Source organism: Bubalus bubalis, chromosome 9 (assembly GCF_019923935.1).
Source record: "Bubalus bubalis isolate 160015118507 breed Murrah chromosome 9, NDDB_SH_1, whole genome shotgun sequence".
Taxonomy (NCBI): Eukaryota; Metazoa; Chordata; class Mammalia; order Artiodactyla; family Bovidae; genus Bubalus; species Bubalus bubalis.
In genome coordinates this window covers 67913182-67927959 of record NC_059165.1, presented here as the reverse complement: position 1 = coordinate 67927959, position 14778 = coordinate 67913182, and the positions used below count along the sequence as shown (strand labels likewise).

The 14778-nt window shown below is 56.6% G+C and overlaps 1 protein-coding gene across 3 annotated transcripts; it reads right to left on the bottom strand.

Annotated features, from left to right (window-relative positions):
• Positions 1-501: 501 nt before the first annotated feature.
• ODF3L2 (outer dense fiber of sperm tails 3 like 2) lies at positions 502-12781 on the bottom strand. 3 transcript variants are annotated; one of them, XM_044947691.2, is made up of 6 exons: positions 12495-12781; positions 6316-6369; positions 5553-5889; positions 4584-4691; positions 2723-2836; positions 502-1706 (listed from the first exon to the last, which is right to left on the bottom strand). In XM_044947691.2, the coding sequence occupies exons 3-6, from the start codon at positions 5677-5679 to the stop codon at positions 1222-1224; spliced, it is 834 nt and encodes a 277-aa protein (XP_044803626.1). In that variant the 5' UTR covers positions 5680-5889; positions 6316-6369; positions 12495-12781; the 3' UTR covers positions 502-1221. The 3 variants fall into 3 exon arrangements, with proteins under 3 accessions (XP_044803626.1, XP_045022524.1, XP_044803627.1); XM_045166589.1 differs by lacking the exon at positions 12495-12781 and having other exon boundaries at positions 6316-11098; XM_044947692.2 differs by lacking the exons at positions 6316-6369; positions 12495-12781 and having other exon boundaries at positions 5549-5685.
• Between the last annotated feature and the right edge of the window lie 1997 nt (positions 12782-14778).

Here is a 14778-nt window from a genome sequence, read left to right as displayed (position 1 = left end):
GGTGAAGGGTGTGTGTTGAGGTTTGGCACCCAGGCTGGGGAAGAGGGGCCAAGTAGGAGAGAGCTGACTCCCAACTCCAAGGTCTAGGCTCTTCCTGCTGCGCTGCCCTGGGGGTCATCTCCTCCAGGAAGTCAAAGTGCAGTCTGTCCCTCCCAAGATCCTGGGTTAGGGTCTTTCTGGGCTGTAGTTAATAAGGTGTCATGGTCCCAAGGGCTTGGTTACATGCTTCATCCACGTTATTTCTTTTCTGTCAGTGGAAAAGAGTGGCAGGAACAGAGCCCATGGGGCAGGATTCATATCCAGGCCTTGGAAGGACACCAGCACCCATTATGCCCTCTGACAAATGTCCGTAAACGTGACTTGCCTCTGGAGTTGCTGCAAAACAACCTTATCAATGCCTGGAACACGGTAGGTGCCTACTGTGGCAAATGTTCAACTTCATCAAGTTCCTGTACATCCTTCAAAGCCCAGCTTTGGTGTCCCTTCATTCAAGAAGCCTACCAGGCTGGCTCCCTCCACTCAAAGCCCCTGCCCCACGGCTCGTTTCCTTCAGTCCTGGACCCCTTCTTCAGTCCCATCCAGGTGCCCAGGGGGCTGCAGAGTTAGGGGTTGGCATCTGAGAGCAGTGTTCAGGTTTCCTTCCTGTGGCGTGAATAGATGCAACCATGATGCTGACGGCTGCCGATGCCCCAGGATTTTATTGGCAGGCGGCTAGAGGGTGGGGCAGGTAGAGAGGGCAGCAGGGCTGCCTCCAGCAGGATCTGGGCCCAAACAACCCTTCCATGAGTAGCAGGGATGAGCCCAGGGATGAGGCAGAAACCCGAGCCATGATGGGGACCCAGGCCCTCGAGGGCGGACACTGAGTTCTAGGACACAGGAAGCCGTGTCTCTGGCCAGCAGCTAGGGAAGGCCAGAGTGTCCCTTTTTCCACCTGGCCTGGCCCGGCCTGGTGTGACCTGGACAGAAGAAACTGGGACGCTGGAAGGAGACTCACCCTGTGGGGACCACGGGATCTCAGCCCCCGGGACTGGAGAAAGCAGTGGCCTAGAAGGACCTTGGACCTTTCAGAAGACAGGAAGGAAGGAGGTGCCTTCCCCTCACCCTGGCTTCTCCTAGGCTCCCCCCTCCAACCACCTGCCTACCCCCCACTTCACAGCACAGGAGACTGAGGCTCAACCCAGGAGTGGGCCAGGCATCCTGTCACCTCCTGTCATGAGGGCATCAGGGTGCAGTGTCTGCGGCCATGGTGGTAGCCCGCTTGGAGTGGCGGATACCCATGGTGAATGCCGGGGCCCTGGCCTTGGTCACAGTGACCTGCTCAGGGCTGTGGCTGCCAGGGCCGGGTGTCTCATCTGGGGGCCGTGGGGCTCGGGGCCGCCCCAGCATGGTGAAGGCCGGCCGGCGCTGACGGTAGGCATTGGGGTCCGGGCTGTCATACTGGCCAGGGCCGGGTATCTCCGCGGGGTCCTGCGGGGGGCGAGCAAGGGGTGTGCGGCCAGCCACGGTGTAGCTGGGGCTGCTGGGCTTGGTAAAGACCTGCGAGCCCCAGAGGGAGGGCAGGGTGTAGGTGTTGGGGGCAGGGGCTGAGGTGTTCAGGGGCCGTGGGCGGAGGCGGGAGCCCAGGGTGAAAGCTGGAGGCGTCCGCTGGCGCATGGGGGCCACCTTCTCTGGGCTGTAAGCCCCAGGGCCGGGCGTCACCTCCAGACCTGTAAGAATGGGCAGTGGACAGAGTCCTCACCTCCTCTAAGATCTGGCATGGCTCCCCTGCCATATGCATTGTGGAGTTCACAGCAGCCTGGCTGCCCTCTTTCTCTTTCAAGCCTCCAGCCTTTGTCCAGGTTCAGCCCTCTGCTGGGCATACCTCCTGTTTCCCATTCCAACCTCCCAGGAGCTGCTTCTCCATCTTAAGACAGCCCCAAAATCCCCTTCTCCCCATGTCTTCTCCACATGCTCCTACAGAGAGCCCTCACAGCCCTTCCAGGTTCCCCCTGATGTGGGTCTTTCCACCTCTCCAGACATGGCCACACTGAGGTGAGAAGTCCCCACCTGGATCTAACCACCCTGGGATGGGGTCTTACAAAAAGTGAGAATGAGTCAAATCTACTTCAATGCTCAGCAGTTGGTTTAGTGCGTGTTTGAGTGGATGGGTCAACAGAAGCATGGGTAGTGAGTGGAGAGGTGATGAGTGAATGAGCAGATGATGGATTCAGGGAGTTGTAGATGAATCAATAGACAGACTGTGGATGGATGGGTGAGTGGGTGGACGATGGATGGATGGATGGATGGATGGGTAGATGGAAGGATGGTTGGATGGGTGAGTGGGTACATGGATGGATGGGTAAGTGAGTGGGTGGGTGGGTGGGTGGATGGATGGAAGGGTGGATGAAAGTGTGGATGAATGGATGAACAGACAGATGGATGGGTGAGTGGATGGATGGGTGGGTGAGTGGATGGATGGGTGGGTGAGTAGATGGATGGATGGCTGAGTAGACATGTGCCCACATGTGTACTGGGTCACATTAGCCTGGCCCACTTTACCCGTTCAGGTTCTCTTAGGGTCCCTGACCCCTCTTCTAAGTCCACTGGATTTTGTCATTCCAAAGACACTGAGGATCTAAGAAATTGGTGGGGGTAGGGCAGAAAGGGAGGGAGGTGCAAGATTCACTGAGACCCTGAAGGGGCAGGGTCCTGTGGGCGGGATCAGCTCAAATTAGATACTTACTGGGAGACTTGCCCCGGCCCTGCATGGAGTAGGCAGGGGTGCAGCTGCGGCCAAAGCGGGTGACTTTCGAGTCCAGGAAGTAGACTGGCCCAGGGCTGGTCTCTTGCGGAGATGCTGCAGGGGAGAGCCCAGGGTCTCGAGGGCAGCTCCAGTGACCTCGCCCCCAGTCGATGCCCTCATTAACCCTGAGGCCCCTGCCACATCCTGAAGGACAGCCTATGGAGGAGTGACTGCCCGGACCTGGGGCATGGGATCATGTTGACCATCTATGTGCTTGAAATCAGAGCTGTGCCCCACCCCCAACCTCCAACCTGTCAGCGGCTTGAGGGACCCACTATGAGACACTTAGAATTGTGTGTAGAGTTAAAGTAACCAGGCCCTGAGTAAGCATCGGTTGGAGGAGAGCCCTGCAGAGCTGGGGTATGCTAGCATGAGACCAGCCTGGGGGGCAGGGCTTGAGTCGGGTCTCTGACAGCTGGTCCTGAGGAAGCTCTTGGCCCAACTGGCCAGTCTCCTCCTCACACCAGCAGGATGCGAAGATGGAAGGGGAGATGATCCTCGGGATAGGGTGATCTGGTGCCTGCACTTAATACTCGTGACCCTTACTATGATGGCCACTGCCACTGTTTATAAGCCCACTCTGGTATCAATGCATGTGAATCTAAGAGTAGTAGGTGTGACACGGATTCATGGGTTTAAGTACCATGTGTACAAGTGCATATGTGACATGGTGCATACACATGAAGCATGGTCTTGACAAATAGGCACAGCCCTGCTTATGTCATTTCCCACCTCAAGGCCATTGCCTGTGCTGCAAGATCTGCCTGGAGTCCCCTTCTTCTCAAGGGGGACCGAATTCCTATTCATCCTACAAAGCCCAGCTCCCATGCCCCCACCTCTAAGAGTCTGCTCTGGGCACTCAGCAAAGTCTACACTAACCACCAGTAACCCAACTCCCCATTCTGTCTGTCCCTCTGTGCCAGGATGGGCTCCTATGACTGGGAAGAGAGCCTGGAAGTCCAGGTTGCTCTGGGCCACAGACCCAGTTCTCAGTCCTTCCTAGTGACAGACGCCGTGCTAACTCCCTTATGTGCCTCTGGGGCCACTCCCAGGCTCCTGGGTTTGGGGTGGATGCTGATTCTGAAGGCTGGGAAGAGGTTGTGAGCCCCACCCCTCCAAAGGAGCCTCTGTCCACACGAATCAAGTCCCCACAGAGTAAAAACCCTTCCAGCCCCCAGCCCAGCCCACTCAGGGCCCCGAGTGCTCTGGAATGCGGGGTGAAGTCACCTGCAGGCATCGCTGTGAAGGCGCAGGCAGCAGTGGCACTGTCCACAGCCTGCGGCCTCACCAGCCTTTCCTGTCCAAACATGAAAGGTCGCCTCCCACCTCCCTGTGTCCTGTGGGACAGCATGGCCCGGGAGCCCCCATCCCACTGATGGAGGCCTGGAGGCCACCCCCACGCTCAGGGCCCTTCTTTACTGATAGAGGCCAGGCGCTGTGGTAGCCACTTTGAAACCACCTAATTCTCACTCCATGAACCTCTCCAGGCTTCTGAGGTGTATTTGGTCTTGAGTACAACTTGGTAAGGACTGTGCCCTCATTGTTCACAGCGTGGGAAACTGAGACACAGCTTTTCCGAGTCAAGCAGCAAGGAGAACACCGCCCACTACTCCCCTTCCATAAGCAAATGGACCAGAGAGGCACAGCAGCTTCCCTGAGGTCACACAGTAGGGGTGACACCATGCACCCTCCCAGCTTCCTGCCTGATCAGTGAGGGCCTGGATCTAAGGGGGGTAGGAAGTGCTCCAGTGGGAGATTGGAGGTCCACCCCCCACACCCCTCCCAGCCCCACCGGCCTTACCCTCAATGGGCCTCCGGAAGAGTGAGTAGGCAGGACCGGCTACCCTGGTGCAGTCGTGGTTGATGTAGCCAACAGTGGAAGGCAGGGCATACAAGCCTGGCCCAGAGCCTGTGACCAGATTCCTTGGGTCACGGCCTTGGGTTGCTCACCCTGATTGATGAAGGGGGAACCCAGGGACCAGCCCCAGAGCCCCCACCCACCTCCTAGCCAACCTCCATGACAGGGGTAGGGGAGGAGGGGCTGCCTTCCCCTGCCGGGGGAAGTGGGGAATGACAAGGCTTTGTGAGTCATAGAAGGGAGGGGCTGCAGGGCCAGGGCACCTTGGAAAGTCTGACCCCAGACACAGAGACACACTGTCACCAGTGGGGAAACCAGACTCAGAGACACATGGCCACCTGTAGGGAAACTGACCCCAGACATGGAGACACACTGTCACAGCTGCAGTGTTTGGTGGCCTCCACAAGAATGTCAGTCCCACAGTCTGACTCCAGCTGCCTTGTTAGGGATGGAGAACTGTGGCTTGAACAGGCCCTAAGATCCCAGAGTCCACGGCAGAGTCAGGAAACTCAGCTGCCCACAGATCTCTTCGTTTCCTGCCCCTGCACAAGCTCACAGCCTCCTTGCTGCCTTTTCTCCAAGGTGGCTATCAGCAGTGAACACACTGCAAAGGCTTCTCGGCTGTCACTGCTAACGTCCATCCCCACCACAGGACCTTTGCTGCTCTGTTGCCCACTGTAGAGTCAGCACCAGGAAAGGTGTCTGATTTATGATACTGGACTCGGGCCCACAAGAATGCCAGGTTCACACCCATCCTGCAGGAAGGAAAATTGAGTTCCTGGGAAATTCAGGGGCTTGCCAGAAGCTCCTGCCTCCAGCTGGGCTCCCACATGTTCCAAACCCCATCTGGGTTGGGGGGATGAGGGCAGGGAAGTATCCCACCTCCACAGGGCCCCTCGCCCACCTACCTACCGTGCTCCAAGGTGGCCACCCCGCAGGTCCTCCTCAGGCTGGTCTCCGGGATCTGACAGTCAGTGGCCCGCCGGCCCAGAGGCACTGGGGTCAGCCGTGGAGCTGGGTCGCAGGTGAGAGTCCCCATGGTGGGCGGATGCCCCTGCCTCCTGGTGTCTGCTCCTTGGCCGCACAGCTCTGGGCCACAGGTGCCGGCACTGTCCCTGATGCTGGCAGCTCCTGCGGGGTTGGCAGAGCCCTGGCCAACCACACCATCCGGAACGGCACAGATGGCCCCTTGTCCCGCGGCAGGGAGTCTGGGGCCCTGGCCTGATCAGGCTGGCCGGCGGTCGCTGGCCTGGAAGTGGGGCCAGGATCGAGTGTCGGCCAGGCGGCCGGACAGTCCAGGAAAGAGTCCAATGTCAGCAGAGCCAGTCCCCCAGGAGCCAGCCGAGCTAGGCAGCCCAGGCCAGAGCAGGCTCCCGGGAGCTGGAGCCACAAACAGGACACCCACAGCCTGGTGGCAGGAGGGATGGGCGAGGTCATGGGCAGCATGGCCCTGTTTGTACAGCTGGGGAGGCCAAGGCATGGTCCAAGATTGCCACTCTGAGCCAAGAAGCATTCCTTCCTCCCCTCCTTCCCTCATCTAGGAAGTTCTCACTGAACACCAACTCTGTACTAGTTTCTGCTTGGGCTGGGGGACATGACAGGAAGAGACAGACCGGAGCTGATGTCAGGAGGCAAGAGGAAATAAGCAATAAATGTATAAAGGAGCACTTCATACCTTAAAAGGTGTTACATGTTCTGCAAACAGAGAGCAGGGCAGGACAAGTGGTCACTGCGATGAGACGATGAGAAGGCAACATTTCAGGATAGGAGGGGGCTGAGCTGAGTCCAGGACAGGAGTCACGTGGGCCAAGGGGTGGCTGCGGTTGTCCAGGAAGCCCCCTCCTCCCAGAAGCCAGCGACACAGAGCATCTCTGTCCCTGACACAGGAAGGTTCCCCCAACCCCAACCCATGTCGGGATCTGAGACCAGGCTCAGGTAAGCCTGGCCAAGCAGAATTCACATTCCTTGTCTTCAGAGCGTCCTTGTTTGCTGCTGTGTGGTCACGCCCTTTTGCAGTGCAACGTGTTAACAGGTGTTCTGAGTGACCATTTGCATATCATACAATTCATTCCACAATGTAATTTTTAGGCATTCTATAATTTTTGAAACTTTTTATTCAAAATGTTATAGTCTGTGTCAAAGGTCATAAAACAAGTCTTAAATGCTATGTTAGAAAAGATCTTGGGACTTCCTGGTGGTCCAGTGGCTAAACCTCCCCACTCCTAATGCAGGGGGCCCCGGTTTGACCCCTGGTCGGGAAACTAGGTTCCACATGCTGCAACTAAAACCTGGCGCAGACAAGTAAATAAATAAAAATATAGAAAAGAAGATCTTAAAATCAATGACCTAAGGTTTCACCTTTAAAAACTAGAAAAATGTAAGAGTACTAGTGGGTAGATGGAGGGAGATTTGAAAAATGAAGTAGAAATGCATGAAACAGAAAACTGCAGAAAGAATTAACAAAGCCCCACCACCACCACCCAAAAGCTGATTCTTTAAAAGGATCAACAAGAAACCAGCGCGGTGAATGAATGACAACATCGGGACAGGAGGCCGGCAGCCCTGCAGACTTGCAGGCTCTGGGGGAAACGAGTCTGTGTGAAGCCAGAGGCGTTTGCCGTATCCTAGTCACTAGGTTACTAGCCTGGGACTCAGGCATCCTGGCCCAGCATCGCAGTGTTTAATTATCCTAGCATCACATGAGAGGTGTGCATTCTGACCTCCTCTGGTCACAGGAGGGGAGACAGAGTGGGGAGGGAGGGAGGGTGAGTCAGGGGAAGGGGGCGGTGGGGGTGGGGGTAGGGATTGCACGGAATTCTGACTCAGGTTTTAGAGCAAAGCTTGGCATCAAGGGCTTCTCCCGGGTTCTAATTCCTGCTCAGTTTTCCAGGTATGCTCAATCTCTGGATTTCCCTCATCCTGAGGATAAAACCCAAGTCCTCCCTGTCTCATCCTGCTCCCCTCTGCCCTGGACTCCTAGCCTTCAGCCCTCATCCACGACCTTGTGGCCACATCAGCCAGCTTCCTGCCCCTTGGATGGGAACCTCAGGGCCTTCACCTGCTCCCCTCCCCAGAGATGCTCACTTCTGCCCATCAGCCCACAGCCAGCTCGATCCTCAGGCACCGGTCGCCCCGACACTCAATGAGCTATGTGCTCCTTAGCAGAGTCATGGACAGAAGTAGGAGATGGGGGATGAATACCCACCTCCTTCTCCTCCTGTCCATGGGCGCCTCTCGGGGACCCACACTGGCTAGATGTGCAGGAGCCCAGGAACTGGTCAGCCTTGGGGCCCAGGACAGGGGGTGGAAGGACCCAGCCCTCCCCATTTCTGGGCCCCCAGCCCAGGCTGCCTTGGTCAGCCCTGGAGTGAAGAGAGCTGGAGACACTGGACTCGGCTCCCACCACCTCCATTTCCTCTCGGTGACCCAGCCCCTCTGGGATGAGAACCTACATTCAGAATCCATCCAGGGCTCCGTTCCCCTTTCTGACTATGAGAAGCCAAGAGCTAACACAGAGTTGGGGGGCGGGGGGCAGTGAATAGGAAGGACAGGCAGCCTGAGCCTGTGCAGAGTGTTCGGGGGACCCTCAGGCCCAGGCCCCTCCCCACTCGAGTTCATCCCCCACTAGCCCGCCTGGCCACCACTCCTGGCCGGATTCTCTCTCTTTAGCCCAGAAATCTTCACTCCAGCAGGCGGGCTGAGATGTGAACAAGTCAAAGTCTACATGGGAACAAGCCGCATTTTAATCCAAAATGACATGAGCAGCAGAGGGCAAGTCAGAGAACTTGAAAACGGAAGCCCAGCTGGGCGTGAGAGCGGGACTCAGGCCCAGCCGCGAGGCCCGGGTGCAGGCAGAATCCAGTGAGGCTGCCCGGCTAAGCCGAGGTCTAAATACGGCCAGTGCTCCTCTGATAACAGCCCTCATCACAACTACTAATTCCACCAGGACAGAGCTGCGCGTCAGGTAGTTTCCGGTACAGGGGAAACAGGGGTGAACGAAATACACAACCTCCCCGCCTCTCCTTTCCACTTAGGCAGGCAAGTAGTGCCCTGGAGAAGAATGGGGTGGGAGGGGGTGGTCAGAAGGGGCCAGAGCTGTGGGTGTGCAGCCTAGGAGGCCTCAGTGGGGAGGAGTCACCGGAGCAAAGACCAGAGGGAGGTGGGGAGAGAGCAGGGAGACCTGGTGAGAGGGAGCACCACCTGTGCAAAGGCCCTGGGACAGACAGCCCTGCGCCTGGCAGGTGGGAGGGGCCGCGGGGAGGATGAGCGAAGGACTGAGGCAGGAGGTAAGGGCCCGGGGACGCGGAAGGCTCGATTGCCACGGCAGGGGAAGGTGTGGAGGGCGGGGTTGAGGGGGCAGAGCAGGGACGCGCCTCGCTCTCTGCTCACAGGCGCCCTCTGGCGGTTTCGGGGAGAACAGGCCATGGGCAGCACTGGGACCCTGGGAAAGGGGAATAAGGGGTGGAGATGGGGGTGTCTTGGAGGGGTGAGGGAGGGGTGATGGATGATAGGGAGATGATAGGGCGATGGTGAGGGGGAATGTGGGGAGTGAAGATGGGAGGGGGAATTGGGGGCCGGGGGATGGTGGGCCCAGCTAAGCAGGGATGGAAGAGTGGGCGAGAAGCAGGGATTCTGGGTCTACTTTAAAACTAGAAACAACAAGGTCTGCAAGCGGATTTGAGGGAGGGAGGTAGCTACAGAGCCCCAGGGCTTTGGTTGGCTCACCTCAAAGGATGGAGCTGCGGGTACCTGGGAGGGAGCAGAGGTGGGAGGGGCAGGCTTTACTTATTTTATTCCATTTTGTATAAATATTTATGGGGCATTACTTTTTTTTGGTCAGTTAGTTCCCCAACTAGGGATTGAACCCACTGCCCCCTGCAGTGGAAGCAGCATGTCTTAACCACTGGACCACTGGGGAGTCCCAGGGCAGCCTTTAAATGATCATGAGTTCACTCTTGGGGTTGGGGGCTTGGGGCTCCAGCAGGAGATGCACACAGACACACTGTGGACCAGCTGTACAGGGTGGGCTGCTGGTCATCCATGGGTTCTGTGGGTGCAGGTACACCTTGGCTGTGAACCTGAGGAGGTGGGAGCCCTGGAGACTTTGGAGCAGAGGAGAGGAGCGGTCAGCATTAGGAGAGAGACGTCAAGAGTGGGACCTGAGCTCAGACCAGCTGCTTTCTTCAGCAGTTTACTGTCCTTTCTCCCCACTCCTTCCCATCTCTCTCTCTCTCTCTCTCTCTCTCTCTCTCTCTCTCTCTCTCTCACACACACACACACACACACAAAAGAGGCGAAGCTGTGCATGTCCTGTCCTGGGGTCAGCACATCGCTGGCCCCGACCCCGTGCACAGACAGCCACAGAAGAAAGGGGTGGGGGCTATTGACATAGCTGAGCTGAGGTCCCTCACCATCTCTAAAGCTGTCTGGGGGCTGAAAGTGAGAAGCTGGATTATAGGCCAGACTGCTGTTCTGTCCCTGGCACGGTGGGTGGGGCGGGCCGGGGGGCAGGTATTTTCAGGACGCTGCCCCACGCAGTGTCAACTCTCCCTCTGCCCTCTGGCCTGCGATCTCTCACCTCCCACCTCCCCAAGGTGCTCACAATTGTCCCTCAGCAGGGCCTGACTCAGACTCACGCGCCTTGGTGGCTGCCTGCCCCTTTGTTCCAGGGAGGTGGGGATGCTAACAAGGAAGCCTTGTTCTTCTCAGACGGACAAGGACCCAGCGAACCTGCCAGCTCCCTCCTGCCTCCATTCCGGAAGGACCCAGCGAACCTGCCAACTCCCCTCATGCCTCCATTCAGGAAAGAGCCGGCTCCCCACTCAGACCACCAGGGACCCCGCCAGGTGGGGAGGGAGTGGCTCTCCTGTTCCGCTGGGTCCCTGGCTGCACGCCTGCCTAGTCCCCGTTATGAAGACAAAGACAAAAGGTTCAGGGGAAAGAAGGGTCCAAACTGGGGGGCTGAGAGGGTCTAGCAGGCTTTCCTGAGGCCCACCAAGTCTGACCTGACCACAACTAGGTCCTATCTCCCCTCGATGGCCTTCCCCATCCCTATGGGTGCCCCTCTGGCCTCCTTGCTTTCCGGGAGCTCACCAGGTAGCTCCAGCTACAAGGCCTTTGCATATACTGTATCTTCCACCTGGTACACCCCTTCCCACACAGATGCTTCCTAATTCTCATCCCTTCCCCCAAGTCTTTGCTCAAACCTCCCCATGTGGCCACCCAATGTCACCCTACATATGCCCGACCTCCACACTGCCAATTCCCCTTTTTCTCACTGCCTTTGTGCGTGTGCTCAGTCACTCAGATGTGTCCCAGTCTCCATGGACATAGCCCATCAAGCTTCTCTGTCCATGCGATTATCCCAGCAAGAATACTGGAGTGGATTGCCATTTCCTCCTCCAGGCTTCCCCACCCAAGGATCAAACTCAGGTCTCCTGCAGCTCCTGCACTGGCTGCTGCTGCTGCTAAGTCGCTTCAGTCGTGTCCGACTCTGTGCGACCCCAGAGACGGCAGCCCACCAGGCTCCCCCGTCCCTGGGATTCTCCAGGCAAGAACACTGGAGTGGATTGCCATTTCCTTCTCCAATGCATGAAAGTGAAAAGTGAAAGTGAAGTCGCTCAGTCGTGTCCGACTTAGCGACCCCATGGACTGCAGCCCACCAGGCTCCTCCATCCATGGGATTTTCCAGGCGAGAGTACTGGAGTGGGGTGCCATTGCCTTCTCCAAAGGTGAATTCTTTTCTGCTGAGCCACCTGGGAAGCCCTTCCCACTGCATTTATCTCCCACAAATATAGTATAGCATTGACCCCCAGTGCAGTGCTGGGCTGGGGCTTTTGAGAGCTGGCTTAAATTTGCAGAAGTTTTATGTGCAAGCTGATGTCATGATGGAAGCCTGAAAGCACCCATGAAGGGAGTATTTACACCCCACGAATTAGTATGTGCCATAGAGCAGGGCTTAAAAGTACTAGCTTAAAAGTGCCATAAGCAGGGCTTAAAAGTGCCTTAAAAGTGCTAGCTGTTCAACATTTATAAGCACACTCTAGTGCTCCAGTGCTAAGTCACTTCAGTCATGTCTGACTCTTTGTGACCCCATGGACTGTCGCCCCCAAGGCTCCTCTGTCCATGGGATTCTCCAGGCAAGAATACTGGAGTGGGTTGCCATACCCTTCTCCAAGGGATCTTCCAGACCCAGGGGTCGAACCGAGTCTCTTACCTGTATTGGCAACCAGGTTCTTTACCACCAGAGCCACCTGGGAAGTCCCATGAGCACACTGCTACCTGTTTATTATACTTAATGTTTACACTTCCTGGTCCCTCCCCGCCCCAGTTAGAATGGAAGACCCTCTGGGCAGGGTCTGCTCACTTTGCTCTCTGCTGTCTCTCAGGCACTTAGAACAATGTTTGGCGACTAGTGGCTTCCCAGGTGGTGCAATGGTAAAGAATCCACCTGTCAGCAGGTGACACAAGAAACGCGGGTGGCATCCTCGGGTCCAGAAGATCCTGGGAGCAGGAGATGGCTTCCGACTCCAGTATTCTTGCCTGGAGAACCCTATGGACAGAGGAGTCCCACAGACGTGGACACGACTGAGCATGGCCACACGGGCGCTCAATAACTACTCGGTGACTTAATGAATGATCTTCATCCAGACCCGTGCGACAAATCCAGCCTCAGCATGAACCTGGTCATCCTCCAGCGCTAGAGAACACACTCAGGGCCCCAGCACCGTGACCCTGGGCCGGGAGACCGGACCCTGACCGCCTAGCACGGACCCCGTCCAATTACACGACCCTTGTCACGACCCCACCCCAGCCCCTGAGACGCCCCCGAAGCCTCGAGGCCGCGGTCCAGACCTAGTGGTGCAGTCTCTCGCGACCCGGACCTTTGGGTTCGGGATGCAGGACCCCAGGCCTCGCCGCATATCCCCTGCCTCAGGAGCTCCCGCCGGAGTCCCAAGCGGTGCCAGCGCAGCAGGAGCCCCGGGAGCGTGACCTTAAAGACGCACAACGCTGCCGTCATTGGTGCTAAATCACGCGCGTACAGGAGCCCCCTACGCTCGGAACCGAGGGCAGTGCGACCTCGCTGGCCAGTGCGGGGCTAGAGAGACGCTGCGCTCCTTCCGGCCTTGAGGGAAACGCGCCCCGGCCCGCCGCTCCGGCGCCTGCGGCATGTCGGGAGTTGTAGTCCGGGCGGGGGGGGCGGGGGGGGGGAACCGTGGTTCTCCGGGGAGACCTGAACGCGCGCCGGGGTGTTCCTGAAATCCTCGCTGTAGGTTGTGGGCCTTCTGGGGCCGAGCCGAGCTGGACCGCCGCGTCCTGTTGGTTGAGAAGCTCGTCACCAAAGACGCAGCGCGGCGAGTACGAGCTACAGGCCCGACCCTGACCCTCAATCCCGCCCGAACCTGACCTGACCACCGACCCTCGGCTCCAGCAGGACCCTGACTTCAGTTGCCCATCCTGACCTTCCCCTGCTGGTCGGCTTGACGCTAGACGTTGGCCTCATTCCTTACCTAGCACCCCCAAGCCCATCCTGGTCCCTCCAGACGCCTTGACCCAGGTGTCTGGTCACAGCCCTGCGACCCCAGTTTCCCACCCTCCCTGCAGAACGACCCCAATCGCACCTTGATTTGGCTCTGAATTTGCAGCCCCCTCCTCCCATCACCCAGACCTTGCTGCCAGGCCCGCATCCTCTTGGTCCATTCATGTCAGGGGTAGAGAGCCTGGGCTTCAAACAAGCTCCTGGAGCAGAGAACTTCCCCGAGGGGTCGACCCTGGGTGACCCCCAACCCAACCCCTCCGCGTCTACAGGCAGGGCGCCCAGAGGCTCCCAAGTCCTCCACCAACCACCTCCCACCCAGGATTTCCCAACCTCTGATGTTCCCAGCACTGATTGGCACCCGGCCCCATCCTCTCCATTTCAGGAGTCACCTAGTGCCCCTACCTGGTGAGAGTGAAAGTCACTCAGTCGTGTCCTACTCTGTGACCCCATGGATTATACAGTCCATGGAATTCTCCAGGCCAGAATACTGGAGTGGGTGGCTGTTTCCTTCTCCAGGGGATCTTCCCAACCCAGGGATCAAACCTAGGTCTCCCACATTGCAGGTGGATTCTTTCAGCTGAGCCACCAGAAAAGTCCACCTGGTGAAAACCACCATCCTAAACCCTTAGCACAGTGGGCATCCCAGGGCTCAGGCAAGGGTCCGATAGAGGACATTTCCATTCTGTGCTCAGGGACCCAGATCCATTGCAAGGCCAGGGAGCTGGTTCCCCTACCCCCAGCCCCCAGTGAGGCCAAAAATAAATAAATAAATAAGGGACTTCCCTGCCAGTCCAGTGGTTAATATTCCACACTTCTACCACAGGGGGCACATGTTCAATATCTCATCAGGGAACTAAGATCCTACATGCTGCATGGAGTGGCCAAAAATAACTAAATAAATAAAATTTTAAAATGAGATTGTAGATGAGAAAGTAGATTCATAAACCCAAGTTGCTTCAAGCACACTTAAAAGTTTTCTGATAAGCAGGTTAAACATCTGTTTTTAGGTTAATATTTAAATTAAAAATCACATTTTAAGTGGTGTATGGAGGTTCATGACATTGTACAGGAGACAAGGAGCAAGACCATCCCCAAGAAAAAGAAATGCAAAAAAGCAAAATGGCTGTCCAAGGAGGCCTTACAAATAGCTGTGAAAAGAAGAGAAGTGAAAAGCAAAGGAGAAAAGGAAAGATATACCCATTTGAATGCAGCGTTCCAAAGAAGAGCAAGGAGAGATAAGAAAGCCTTCCTCAGCGATCAATGCAAAGAAATAGAGGAAAACAATAGAATGGAAAAGACTAGAGATCTCTTCAAGAAAATTAGAGATACCAAGAGAACATTTCATGCAAAGATGGGCTCAATAAAGGACAGAAATGGTATGGACCTAACAGAAGCAGAAGATATTAAGAAGAGGTGGCAAGCATACACAGAAGAACTGTACAACAAAAATCTTCACGACCCAGATAATCATGAGGTGTGATCACTCACACTCACCTAGAGCCGGACATCCTGGAATGTGAAGTCAGGTGGGCCTTAAGAAGCATCACTAGGAACAAAGCTAGTGGAGGTGATGGAATTCCAGTTGAGCTATTTCAAATC

Bases quoted from the DNA above. Each gene is read 5' to 3' on its own strand.
- ODF3L2 (XM_044947691.2), bottom strand. From the start codon at position 5,679: ATGGGGACTCTCACCTGCGACCCAGCTCCACGGCTGACCCCAGTGCCT. The intron at 2,837-4,583 runs GTAAGGCCGGTG...TCTCCCCTGCAG, and splicing joins CTTCCGGAGGCCCATTGAGG to CATCTCCGCAAGAGACCAGC. The intron at 1,707-2,722 runs GTAAGTATCTAA...CCATTCTTACAG, and splicing joins GGGCCGGGGCAAGTCTCCCA to GTCTGGAGGTGACGCCCGGC.